This window comes from Anas acuta, chromosome 10 (genome assembly GCF_963932015.1).
Source record: "Anas acuta chromosome 10, bAnaAcu1.1, whole genome shotgun sequence".
NCBI classification, from domain to species: domain Eukaryota; kingdom Metazoa; phylum Chordata; class Aves; order Anseriformes; family Anatidae; genus Anas; species Anas acuta.
In genome coordinates this window covers 10,612,764-10,626,453 of record NC_088988.1, presented here as the reverse complement: position 1 = coordinate 10,626,453, position 13,690 = coordinate 10,612,764, and the positions used below count along the sequence as shown (strand labels likewise).

The 13,690-nt window shown below is 43.1% G+C and overlaps 1 protein-coding gene across 3 annotated transcripts in view; it reads right to left on the bottom strand.

Moving 5' to 3' along the window:
• Positions 1–1,077: 1,077 nt before the first annotated feature.
• PEPD (peptidase D) overlaps positions 1,078–13,690 on the bottom strand; it is a 133,196-nt gene continuing 120,583 nt past the window's right edge. For all 3 annotated transcript variants that reach the window (XM_068693766.1, XM_068693767.1, XM_068693768.1), the window contains 2 exons: positions 9,982–10,173; positions 1,078–1,761 (listed from right to left, as the gene is read on the bottom strand). In XM_068693766.1, the coding sequence (XP_068549867.1) occupies positions 1,612–1,761; positions 9,982–10,173 (342 nt within the window). In that variant the 3' untranslated portion in view covers positions 1,078–1,611. The remainder of the gene's footprint in view (positions 1,762–9,981; positions 10,174–13,690) is intronic.

The following is a 13,690-nucleotide window of genomic DNA, read 5'->3' as shown; positions in this document are numbered from 1 at the left end:
ACTCTACTAAAAAATGAGCCTATAACGTCCCCTGGATTATTTCAGAATGTGATTCTTTAGCCTCTAACACGTCAAGTTTCCTGTTTGGCAATGGGTCACCAAGCATTTAGAAATGAAGAGCAGGTCCTTGTCACTCTGATCAACCCAATTAGCAGAAAGAGTGATGTGTTTAACAATTTTGAAAGAACTTATTTCAGATCTAACAGCAACACAGTTCTTTTCCACACTCTCCAAGCCCATGCTGCATTGCACACCCCATATAAGACAGGAGCTTGCAGGCCCCCAGATCCTGTTGCTCATGTACCATCTACAGGACAGGAGATGCAGAGATGATTGAGATCTCCTCGCAGGGGAAAATCTTCCCTTGGCAAATGATAAGACATGGAAGGGCTCTGACATGCTGCTGTGACTCCAGAGCCCCAGGTACAGTGGAAAGAATGCTCTGAAGCTGCTTCATAGTCCAACTGTGCAAAAGAGCCTGAAGACTAAACAGGAGTTTTCACATATTCATAAGCAATGAACGTAAGCATGATGTGTTCAGTAAGGAAGATTATTCTTATGTAGTTAGAACAACCAGGACTATTTTATGATGCAAGAAGAGCATTTATTCTCCCGCAGGCTTCACCTACAGTAAAGAAAGGACTCTCTGGGTAATTTAAATCTTGCATGAATGGAAAATCACTTTATGATGATTATTAATATGTTTGTGGTCTATCCAAATAAAATTTACATTATTTAATTCTGAACCTACTAGCACTGGGCAGTTAAAAAGAACTATCATTTCACAGAGCACATGCTGCTGAAATGACCCCGATCCCTGTAACAAAGATACTTCCTTCTTGAAATTTTTAAGGCTCACGAACACCACAGCGGTCTACATTTTTAAGGAACAAATAGATGGACAAATCTAATAAGCACTGAGCTGTGTGTGAAGGATCAATATACCCATTATCCAGAGCAGAAAAATCTGTCTAATGATGGGTCAAAGTTTCCAGAGCACAAATTGGTAGAAAGGTCAGATAAAGAAGAGGAAATGGCAACAGAAGAACATAATGAACACAAAGTTGTGAACACAAATGATGCCATGGATGAATTTTAATAAAAATTTCATTCTGTTTACTCCATTTTCATTGAAATAAGATCCGTAAGAAAAATATACGTGTCATTGTGTCCACTAAGAATAGCTGATTTTTTCTTTTTCGCAATACTTGTGCTGAAGTTTAATAAATGACTTAGACTGTTGTAACTGCTGACAGCATTCATATAATCCACTTGTTACTTTAAAGAGTCTATATCATCAAAATTCAGATTTCATTGGAAGAAAGATATGTCAGAGCTAAGCTCCGATAGAAGTGTAAGCCCCACCGATTATGCAGCAGGGTTTATTCAGGTGGCACTTGTCATTTAAACTGCTGACTGCAAGCAGCAACATTTGGTTTACCTGGATATCCAGTGCTGAAGCCTTCTACCTTCATTTTTAATTAGTGAATCATTCCAGCTAATAGCCAGCTTGCTTCTCTTGCTATTAAGAATTAGATGCATTTTATATGCCACAGCATTAAATCAGAATGATGACTGATTAGCGTGAGACATTAAGTATCCCACTGCAGTTTACTGCTTTTGGCTGGACAAGGAGTCAAATGACTTGACACTGCTTTGGCCTTCTGCCATGAAAGCCTCTATTTCTTCAACAGTACGTGGGACGCACGTTAGCAGCTCCATTCCACTGGCTGTCACTGCAATGTCGTCTTCGATCCGGACCTGTTACAGAGAAGATGCAGTTATCAAGGTATTCCAGCTGGAGACGAGAAGCACATCAGGAAGCGATGGCAGTGGGAACAAGAGGAGCATTTCGGTCTGAGTTGTTGACAGAACAGAGGCAGACCATAAAGCAAGCAGCACCATTTCCCCTCGGCACCGCAGTGGCACAGAGCTCTGTAGGACGACATCCCCCTCGGGCTGCAGGCTCCTGCCACCCGCCCCGGCACCACAGAGGCTCCCCTTCCCTGCGGTGGCTCTGCAGGTGACGCAGGTGGTGCCTCTGCTGCTTCGGATGCCCCAGGGACAGGCTGAGTGAGATGCTGCATCAGTGAGCTCATGCTGCATAATTACATGGGGCCAATAAACCTCCACCCTCTGACATCAAGAGCAGAAAAAGGTACATTTCCCCCTGAATTTGCCTCCAAACTTGCTAGTGCACAGCTCGCTAGGGACAGGTTGAAGAGCAGTGCCTGCTAACATCTGAAGTGCTTGTTCTTGAAGCAGTTCTGTTGCTGAGCTGCAGTTAACTACTCTGCACTTACAAACCACATTCCCTTCTCTCTAAATACAACCAACTTTCAAAGGAGGAGCTGCAATATGAAGTAGCTTGTAGCTGATACTCAAAACACTGAATTTGGAGCCAACGAGAAAACCCTAAACAGGTCAGACATTCCTTTTAAAATACAATTATTGCACTTCAAATCACGCAAGGGAAAAACAGATCCTCTCAGTTTTCCAGCTCTCGTTCTGTTAAAATGAAAAGTATGTTCCATTTCTGTTTGACTCTAATCTCTCCTTACCAGTAAATATGCCTACATAGTCATTTCCCGTTATCTTATCAGAAAAATGTTACTAAGTCGCTAAGCTGCAATAAAAGCAATTTTAGTAAGGTGTAAATCCAAGAGAACACAAACTCAGGGGACTCCCACCTTACAGTTGCTTTAATTGTTTCTGACCTCTTGACATTTTCAACTAAAAATAAAGCTGGTTAACATTTGTACTTCTGATTGCAAAATAATCCATTTGTTCAAACAAAATGAGTCATCCAGCCCTTATTAAACTGTTTAATGATGTCTTTGCCAGATTATTTCTTTTAGTTGGTATCAAGTTAAGCGTATTATAGAGCAGAATTAAATAAACAAACTCCACTGAGTTCACACTTTTGATTTGGACAGCTGTAAATTTGAAAGCTGTGAGTCCCTCTCCTCTCGGTGTGTCTGAAAGGCCCACACCAGGCTGCAGAAGGGGAAATCAGCAACACAATGAACAAGTCTGTGCACTTCAACAGATTTTACCAGGGTTGCTTTCTTGATTCATTGCTTCAAATTTTGCCATCTGAGTGAAAAATAAGCCAAGGATTCAGCCCCCAGCATCCATCCTGCTGCCTCTGATAGCAGCGCATTGCAGGTGCTGGGTTCTCCAGGCCCTGCCAAAAACCTGCTGGTATCCAGTCAGTGTGCAGAAGTGCTAGAATCCATGGGATAGGGCTGTCTGGTGATATTGTAAAAGCCCAAACACCCCATTTCACCACTGAAAATGGATCTGGGCACAGTTTTGATGTGGAAAGCAAAAATATAAGTGCCAAAGTAACTCAGCTGAGGTAAGGCTGAACTAGAACTAAGGCTAGAACTGCCTGTGGGACAGCCCCTTCCCAAGCACCTCCAGCTGCACAGTGTCACCTCTTTGAGCTAAAAGTCGCCAGTGAATCTGCTACAGAGACATTTCAGTCACAATTCATCTGCTTAACAAGTAAGATCAGAAAAAAACAACAACAACAACAAAAAACCCACACACCAAAATTGATCTTATTTTCCAGTTCAGCATCGCACGCTTTCTCCACAACTTGGGCACTCCTTGAGAGGACTGACAACCTTGAAAACAGAGCAGAAGACGCAAGCCTAACATGGGGAAGTGCAGGTAGGGCAATGTGTCTGTCAATACTGCACCCTATATGTGCCTCAAGAGAAAATGAGGATGGGGAATGAGCTGGAAAATGGAGCTAGAGTGAGGAAAGGAGCCATGGAAAGCGAGATACAGAGAGGCCAGACAGGACTGACAAACAGTGGATGAAGAGGTAAAGTCTGGAATGGTGGGAGCCAGGAAATGGGCAATTCTGTAAGAGGATAAAGGGACAAAAAGATGGGAGCTGGCTTAGGACTACAAAAAGGGAGGTTCTGGCAGAGGTGGAAAGCAAAAGACCCTGAACAAGCAAAGCACAAGGGGAGGCTGGAGCCATCTACGTCTGAAAACTGGGAGTTACCAAACATAGGAGGACAGGGGAGACCCACAAGTTTGGAGTACCACACACAGTGACTGGGCATATAGGAGGAAGATTGTTAGGAGGCTGCTGTGGATTGCTGCAGTCCTGTGTCTCCCACTGATCCCCACCAGCTGCTCAGCAGGTCAACAGGATGCTGCTGGAGGCAAGAACGTGCCACTCCCCTAGTGCCTCACCTATCACTCCTAGGAAAGCTCCAGCTCCTTCTCCAGGATCCAACCATCCCTCTGACTGGATAAATCTAACCTGAAGTGTGCACCTGCCATAACAGAGAAGAAATACTTCCCACTCTTGGTGCATACGATCCCCTTACCTAAAAAGAACACAAGTGCAGAGGAACACAGGTTCTCAAGAGGGGAAATTTTTTTTTGCATTTGCTTTTCTGTTCACATCCTCAGTGCTTCACACTGAGCTTAAACTCAGCAGCAGCAAGAAGCAGCTTCAGAGGACCTGCAAAACCTTCCCTCCAGGAGAGCCCGGCACTTGGTCTTGTCTCCTGTCCAAATGGACAAAAGATGCTGGATCTGGCTGGCAAGGCTTACTAGCTTGGGACTGCCTTTCCCAGTGGGGGACAGTTGTTATGAAACTTGCTCTTAGAGCTGTCCCTGTTTGCAGGCTCTTTGTTCCACAGTGCTGCTCGTTTCAGGGCTACAACGTGGTTTGGAATCAAACGCGGCTTAAAGGAACAGCAAAGGGAGGTGCGGGGCCGTCGCTGCACCAGCGGCTCTCAGGGGCTCCCTGCAAACACCCCAGGGGGGACTTTGCTTTTTCAGCATGAGATGGCATGTTTCAGGAAGCACTCCTGCAAAGGAACGTCAGGACTCTAAAATGCCTTCTTCTTATCATGGTTAGTGGCATGATCTATTTAGATACATTTGATTGCACAACTGCCTAACGCCAGCAACAGACCATCATGTGGCTTGATTCAACGAACCTAAGCCTGTCCCAAAGCAAGGCTGTGCGGGCACAGCCAAGGACAGCACAGGAGTTAAACACCATGCTGCTGTCAGCTATATATACAGCCTCGCACTTTGTCCTGACTAACTAATACAGTCATGCTCCCCAGAGCCTCTTGTGTTATCTTCCAAGCGAAGGGGGTTGTAGCACTCATTCATTTCTTTTGGATGATGATATATATAAAAGGCTTTTGAGAGTCAAGAAACAATTTTAGCCAATTAAATAGTCCAGATCTGCACGATGACAGATCCCAGATGTGATTAAAAAAGACCACTGGTGACACATCTCAATTTTTTTAATCTATTGAGCACTAGTTTATGGCTGTGGAAGGCAGCAATACTATCGCTTCAAGATCCTAGAGCAGGAGACCTGCCTGGGAAAGGATTACAGGGCATGTGCCACATGTGCTGCCACACAGAGTAAATTAGCACACGTGCTTCTGGCCAGCTGAAGAAGCCATGCATCTGCTTTTATAGCTGGTTTCCTGCAGAAGCAGACACATGTAGACGAGGGGACTCAGCCATCGACTCACCAATAATTTTTAATACAGCAAACTTATCACAAGCAGAGTTCAACTTCGATACTTCACGGGGATATACGAGGATTGACTAGAAAATAGACTCACCCCTATGTCAAAGTTAGGGAGAGGTGGGTATGGTGCACGACAAGGGAAACATCTGGCATTCTCCTGTTCCAACATTCTATGGAGAGGTAACATCAAGACGTCTCCTCCGGAGGCTAACAGTCTCTCTGCTATGCAGGGACTCTTTCTTATCCACTGCTGCCAGTCTCCCTTCTCTTACTCAAAAGCAAGTTCTCGTGTCAGGCACAATTTATTTTAAAGGCCTACATATAAAGATTTCATAAAAAAGGATTGAGATTTGTAGGGTGAGGCCATGCATTTTATTAGATCAACTGATATAGCTGGAAAAAGAAGCTTCAGGCACACATTCCCTTCATCAAGCCTCAAAAAGAAGCAATAAACTATAAGCTAAATACAGGTTAATAGCAACTGCTCTTAGTTTAACCTAATTACATTAATTAGACAACTTAAGAGAAAAGGGTAAATGTTTGTAAGCAACTAGTCACTGATTTTGGGCTGCCTGTAATTATCACTTCTCAAAACTTTAAAGAAAGCTATGTATTTCATGAAGACAACTGCTTTTCTGTGAAAACTTTTCCAAAATATGTTGAGTAGCATTATTACTGCTGCATAATGTGAAATGTTAAAAAGCAGATGAGCATTATAATGTTTATTGTGTAGTAAGCTACTTCATTCCACAACACACATTTGCCACAAGCTCAGGAACAGAGCTCAGCCTTATGCAAAATAGAAATCATGACAAAGACAACCGCATGGCTTTGTGAGCTAAAGGTAGAAGCAATTAAATATCTTTTCAGAGATGCAAAACAGAGAAATATTTTCTGCTTTTTATCTGATTTAACATTCCTTCCTGAATAAACGAAGTCCTATTGTTTCAAAAATATAACAATTTTTGCAGATCTTCAAGAGCTGGATATTGAACTTTAAAGTGAGAAAAATCTGCAAATGAAAGGAAGTGATACATTCAACATTCAGCTGTGATGGAGCGTTTTCTCTAAGTTACATACAGTTTTCACATATTAAGTGCAGTGCTGGTTCTACAAATCTTAGGGAAAAATATAGCCTGAACAGAGACTGAATACTTACGGCCAAAAAAAAAAAGACTGAATGGTTTTACTGCGTCTTTGAGAAAACATCATATGAACTGCATGAATCAGAAATCGGCTTATGAAGAATGGAAATGTCAAACCCTAAAGGGCAGCATTTGGAGTTGGTATTTCCCCTTCCCTCAGGAACCAAATGCTTTTCCTGAGCAAAACATACAACCACATATACATACCTCTATGTGCTGTACTTGCACCTCTGTTTATTCAAGAGAGCGGCGCTTGCAGAGCCTGGGCAGAGCAGAGGTGCCCTGGGACAGGCGCTGTGCCACTGCCTGACGGCAGCCCTTGCCCCACAGTGTTTATGACCTCAGTAAACTGGGCCTTCAATTCACAGAACTAAAGTACATGTGACCGAGTGACTTCCCAAAATTGGTTGAGGAAGCTTGTAATGGACCCGAAAATGGACTTCACGTCTGTCAAGTATGAGTTTAGGGCTTCAGACAGGGCAACGTGAGCTCTCAGAAGCAGCTCCCTTAGCAAAAACTCTTGCCTTGCTCCAGAGGGATCCGTATTTGATCAAGAACAACTCCTGATTGGGAAGAGGCCAAATTACGAGGTTTCCGAGCAGCAGTTACAGCCATACAGCCTGGGTGTGTTTGCGTTACATGTAGGCAGAAAGGCTGGGCTGCCTTGCACCTGGTCTGAATGTGTGCAGCTGTGTTGCTGCACCAGCACCGATGGTGGGTACCAGCAGATATTCACAGTTAGAGAAGGAAAAACTCTCTTTTTCTCTATTCTTCCTTGCTCTGAAGCTTTTATAATCTCTTACAGCTAACACTAGGCAGCATGAATTACAGTAAATGGCTACGGTCTTTCTGGCACAGCAAGAGGGCTTCTGTTCTCAGTGCAGAGACTTGTCACATTCAAGAAAATTATCCAAAACCAAAAAAGACATGAATTCAAGGTGAATTCATTAAACTCCACAAATCCCTGTGTGGATCATCTTACTCAGAATTGCAGTGGTATTACTTTGGTTAATGTAAGTTCATTTTTGAAGTGAATTAAACCATACCAAATTAAGAATACTTTAATTAGTGCTGAGCTCTGCAGAGGAAAATAAGCTAGTTATTTCCTTTTTCAGTACATATTTTTCTTACAAACTTAAAGAAACATTGGACATGACTGTAGTGAGCTCCTTGGCTAGAACTGCCATCAGTACTAATCCCCATACTTCTATGACTACATATGACTACACATCCGTAACAACACAGGGCTTCATAAGATCTTTAAATCATGTAGAGAGAAAGTTTTCTGACATATGTTTGAGACAAATATTCATTCTGGAAACTCTAAAATGAACCAGCATGCAAATAACTAAGCACTCTCAACAACACAAATTGCATTTTGATTGCATTACTGTTCAGCTTTTGTGCAGAATTCAGAAATATTCAGATGCATTTCTGTCTGAGATTTTATTTCCATTCTTCTCCTGGACAAAATCAAGTGACAACATCTGGCTCAGGGTGTGTGTGTATTATTTTTTTGCTCTAAGTAAAATGTATTGTTCACAGGGGGATCGGAGATTTAGATTTTTGCTCAATCGTTTTTGGGCAGCTCCCCCTTTTTGCAAAGTTTGTTGGCTAGCTCTCCTTACAAGTCATCATTACAGGAAGCTAAGCAAAAAACAGGGGAGAAAGTTAGACTTTGTTTGGAATCTCTGGAACAGAAGTGACTGATTCAGCAAGACGTACCAAGGTAGAGATGCTGTGCTGCCATCCCTGTTGCATGCAAACACACACAGCAGGTGAGCCACATGCATGCCTCAAGCCAGCAGAGATGGAGAGGGCATTCACAGCAAACCACGGAAAAATGTGGGCTTCACTGAACGCTTCCAAAGAAAGCTCACCAGGAATCAATTCAACTGCCCAAAACCTCCCACAGCATGTTTGCAAGAAAAATGAAAATAGTTAAAACTGTTTTCATTGTGGTGTTAAGCTACATGAGTGCACTACAGTGTTCCTTTAGAATATGTTTCAGCGCGTGGTACCATATATAATGTGTTCAAAATTAGAAAATGGAGAGTTAACTGCCTTTCATTCATCTGTATCTCAGTTGGCTGGCTGGCAAGTCTTGATAAAGAAACAACACAGAGACAGATAACGTCCCAAACCTCAGCAGTGAATTAAATAGCAGAGAGGGTAAAGTCCCACGTCTTTTGATAAGATTGCTCACACCGGATAGCGAGCTTCCAGAGGCAGCTGCCCAGGAGCCTGAGTGACTCACACAGCTGGTAATGGCACACACCACTTTTTGGTCTGGGTTGGTGGTTCAAAGCCAGCTCAGACCAAGAACGTTACAGTAATTACCCTCTCATGGCTGGCGTACAGTGATAAATTAGTGTATGGCAGCAACAGACAATTCCTAATGAGTGACTTCTCATACCAGAAAATCACCGCCGTTGCCAGCGATTGTTAGCTGTGTTGAGATTTAGCAGAAAAGCCAAGAGAAGGATGGGGCATTACAGCTGCCTGCTTTATCTTCTCTGTGCATGAATACGGAAGCCCAGAGAACAATGCGGCACCCTTCAAATGCTTGCTCTGCTAAAATGAAAACCTACTGGAAGCCACTGCAACTGCTACACATTCTGCTAGGGTGGTGGTTTTGAATGGGAAATGCCCTGGAGAGCATGGAGAAACAAGGCCCTTCTATTTACACAGCAGCTCTGAGTGGAAACGATCATTCGGACCACTGCTAACTCCCCAGTCAGCCAACCTTTTCTGCACACACGCTACTACATAAGCCCTGCAATGTGATACCTTAAGCACGAGAGCTCATGAAGACCATTGGCCATTCCTCAGGAAAACAGGGGAAGGTTTTACATTAATCAGTTTCAGGCCATTCTGGCATTAAGGCATTAAGAGTAATTATTGCTGTTTTTCTGTAATGCCTGACTCGGAACAGTGTAAGACTCTCCTGCCCTGGGACGGAGCGCCCGACTGCTGCTGCTGTAACTCTGGAATGTGAATCTCAGTCTCTTATTTCATAACATATACACGTCTTGGATTGGATAGAACTCCTACCTGGCACGTAACTGTACAGTGTTGACAGAAGGTATTTCAATCAATGGAAAAATACAGGTCCCTTGTTAATTAGGTATCACAAGTATAAAAGTACATTTAAAAATAACAAGAAAAGACCATTTTGTCTGCAGGGCAAAATGGCCTGAGGTACTGTTTCAGGAACAGACCCCCATACAAGACATTAAAACTTCTTAAGTATATAGCAAAGAAACAGAAAAGGGGATTCAGAAAGCCTTCCAACCAAAAATTACTCACCCCACCAAATCCCCTGAAACGCTGCAGGACATCGTTGTTGATGAAACAGGACTGTGCAGGATCACAGAGGGCTTGGTCCAAGAGGTGGTCGATGAAGTAGATACCTGGTTCGATGGTCAGCACCATGCCCTGCTCCAGGTTCCGAGCAGTGCGCAGGCTTCGGAGCCCTGGCAGGTCAATGCGGTCCACTCCCTGGGGAAAAAACACCAGTTCTGATGGACAGAAACACCACCTGTGGCAAACCTCTTATCAAGACCATCCAATGCTGACCATTCCATAAGACATCCAAAACACATAAAATAATTGGGAATTAGAGGACTGAAATTGTGCTATAACATTCTCTCTCATCATTCTCTCATTTAGCTTTCAAGCACAGTGATTACCAGGTTTCAACTGCCAATAGCCAAACTGTTTTTTAGGCTGCAGAAGTTCTGGCTTTAGGATGTGCTCAGTACTGTCACACTCTACCTTGGGATAGTGTGTACTGTTTTTGGAGAACAAATAATTTCTTGCACTATTTCTTTCTATACCTTCTTTTGAAGTATACAGTATCTTAAGCAACATGAAAATCTTGAAATGCACCCTCTACATCCTGGCTGAAATAGCTGAACTATACAACAGAGAACAATTTCTCCAAGGATATGCAAATGTTTATTCTCACTGTATGTTATTAAGCTTATATATTTATGATCTTGATTCATGAGCAATGAGTCTACACATGACCTCATAAAAGCAGCCCATTTAAAACTAAACTTTTGTCAGATTCAGACTTTCAGGCAACATAGTTTTTAATAATATCAGTCAGCACCAAGTCAAAACAAGTTCTGACTAGCAAAATGTTCTCTTCTTCTCAAAAGCTGGTAAAGTAAAATGATATATGAGGACGTGCTTAGTCAAGGAATTAGAAACACTGCAAAGACTAGTTCAGGATATTAATTTTCTTCCCCCAAATGTGCCAGGTATTGCAACATCTGAATAAATATATCTCGATCCCACTAGTTTTTTGAAAATCCTTTGCAACTGTAGCAAAATTTCATCAACAAATATCGTGATGACCAGCAAACAGATCGCAGGCCAGCCAGCTTACAAACATGTACACACTTCACTAATGAAAACTTTTCTGAACTATACAGCCAAAGGTTAGTGGGTTTGCAAGACAAAGGCTTTATTTATCTGGTCTCCAGGTTGCTTTCCCAAGGCCTTCTCATGGCCAAAGTCATCAAATTTTTCCCATTGGTAGCAGGCTGACTCTTCTCAAAAGCACCGGCACTGTAACTGGTAGCACTTGGATCAAACATCCCCTTCTGGAAGGGGAAGCACGTTGCCAGGATGCTACCCTCTGCTCCTGGCAGCCAGGGCTGCACGTCCTGGCACAGCTGTGCTCCTGCATTTCTTCCACGCCTCTGGAAAAAGTGCCATGACGCCAGGGGGAGGCAGGGGCATACCCTGCATATTAGCCATGTTTTAATCTCACTGAATCGCTCCCTCTTCAAAGCGTGTCTAACCCCACAGCACTGTTTGCTCTTGAGCTCCACTTTCAGTTCAGAGAAAGCCTATCTCACAGGAGCAGAGCCTGCAGTAGCCACTCAGCACTGTTTGTTTTGTTCTCACCGGTCACCCAAGCAATAATGGGGTTGCTTTTTTTTTTTTTCTTTTGCAGAGCTTATTCTGTCCCAATGCAAAACATCTTACAGTAGTCAAGGTTTTCAGAGCTTACTAGCTTGGGCATCTGCATGTGCCCAGGGCATCTGCTCTTGGTGCCCTTGTAAGCCAGGCCAATGGGATGCAGCAAACGTACTCTGACCGTTTTCACTGTATAATTGCTACCTTTCATTTCAAACATTCAATCCATGCTTTGCATGTTACATTAAAATAAGAAGGCACAATTTTGATGTAATGAGGCTAGGAAACATGAATAGTGTGATATTAAGCACAGCACTTTGCATTTAAATTCTTATCAAAAATCAAAGAGAATCAATGTATTTCTAAACTTGAAACAATAACTGTGCAGAAATGGAGCCATTTTTCTTTTTGCTGCTGCCCCATGGGGTTTGGCATCTCACACATTCATTGTAATGCGTAAAGGAAATGAGGGCATCCAATCTTGTGGATTAATCTTTCCATGAGCTGTAAACAATTAGATTAGTGTCTGGACCTTTTGGTGTGTTGCCAAGTATCTATCGGCTGCTTTACAACAAACAACCCATATTTGGCTTTTAAGTGTACTTCCCTTCAATTCTGTTTGTAAATGCCTTTTCTAAGGCAGTCAATCCAAGACAGATGCTAGAAAGATGAATGCACAGTGAGAAAAACAATGGCAAACATCCTCTGAAGGCAGCGCTGGCACTGCGTGTGCATTTTTTGCCTTTTCTTAAAGCAAAGGAGATTTAATACCAGGTGTGATGATCGAGCCTGGATGCACACCTCAGGTCTTTCCATACAAGCACTAAAGCAACACTCAGATTCTTTGTCTGGACAGTCTGCAGTCCGATTCTGCTTTTAGCATTCCCTCCAGGAAGCTAACAACATGCTTACAGCCAACAAGCAAGAGCCAGGGACACACAAGGGGATGCCTTCAGAGGTGGAAGCTCCCTGGATGGTCACCAACAAAGGAAACAGCCCCCAGTCTTGCTCCTACAGAAGCAGAAGGAATTTGCAAACTTTCTGATATTCCCTCAATCCTAGCAACTCCATGTTGTGTTAGCTCCTGGTTTCATCTCCATATCCTTGGATTTTGTGGGTACTGAAGCCACTGGGTAAATGGCAGCAGCTGCATTTCTTCCACAAAAGCATCTTTTATGGGCCTTTGGAGAAAGGATAACTGCTCAGCTTATCAAGGACAGAAAGCAGGACACCAGTGGGTGGGCACATGGCAGGGAAGCCCTACCTGTCCCTTTAGTAGAGTCTGGCAAGGTGTTCACTAAGAGATGCATGAAATGGAAGAGGAGAAGCGAGTTTCTGGCTGTCACCTGTATGTGGCCATGCATACTCAGTCTGTCTCACGTGAAGCTGGAGGAAAAGTTGTGCTGAGGAAGGGCAAGAGCACGGCACAGAAGATGATCATGTAGGGGTGATGACAACATTCCTTCTTTTGAGAGCAGCACTGGATTAAAACATACGTATAGCTATGGCCTCAGCATCCCAAGTGACGTCTTAGGCACTTGTAACTATCTCGGTAGGTACCATGTCCACCAGCTTCACTTTGGTGGTTTACAGAACCAGGACAACTGAGGACTCTTGTAATGACCGAGACACCTCCTCCTCAAATGGAAGGTGAGAGGTCTGAAACAAGGACATTGCCATTTCCCATCATCATGTCAAATCCTGTTGAGAGTAAAGCCTGCTGGTGAAACCTTGCTCCATTGGTATGAATCCTCTGCCACTAACAGATTTCCTTCTGTGTAAGGAGGAAGCTTCCATGTATTTTGCAACTAGACAGCTAATGTCTTGTTTTCAACAATAACCATGATGTTGTTTTGGAGTTAGATGAAATGAAGAGTAAAAGTCTGAATGCCGGCGCAGCAGTTGTGGATATCTGTTTCTATTATTGTTATATCCTGGAGGCCTGGCCATGGATCAGGACCCTGTCAGACTCAGTGCTGTATGTACAATTGTAAAGCGTAAGATGGTACAAAAAAAAAAAAAGAGAGAATAATTAGAAAATATTAACACCTAGGCATCCAAAAAGAGACTCCTAGTGATATTTTGG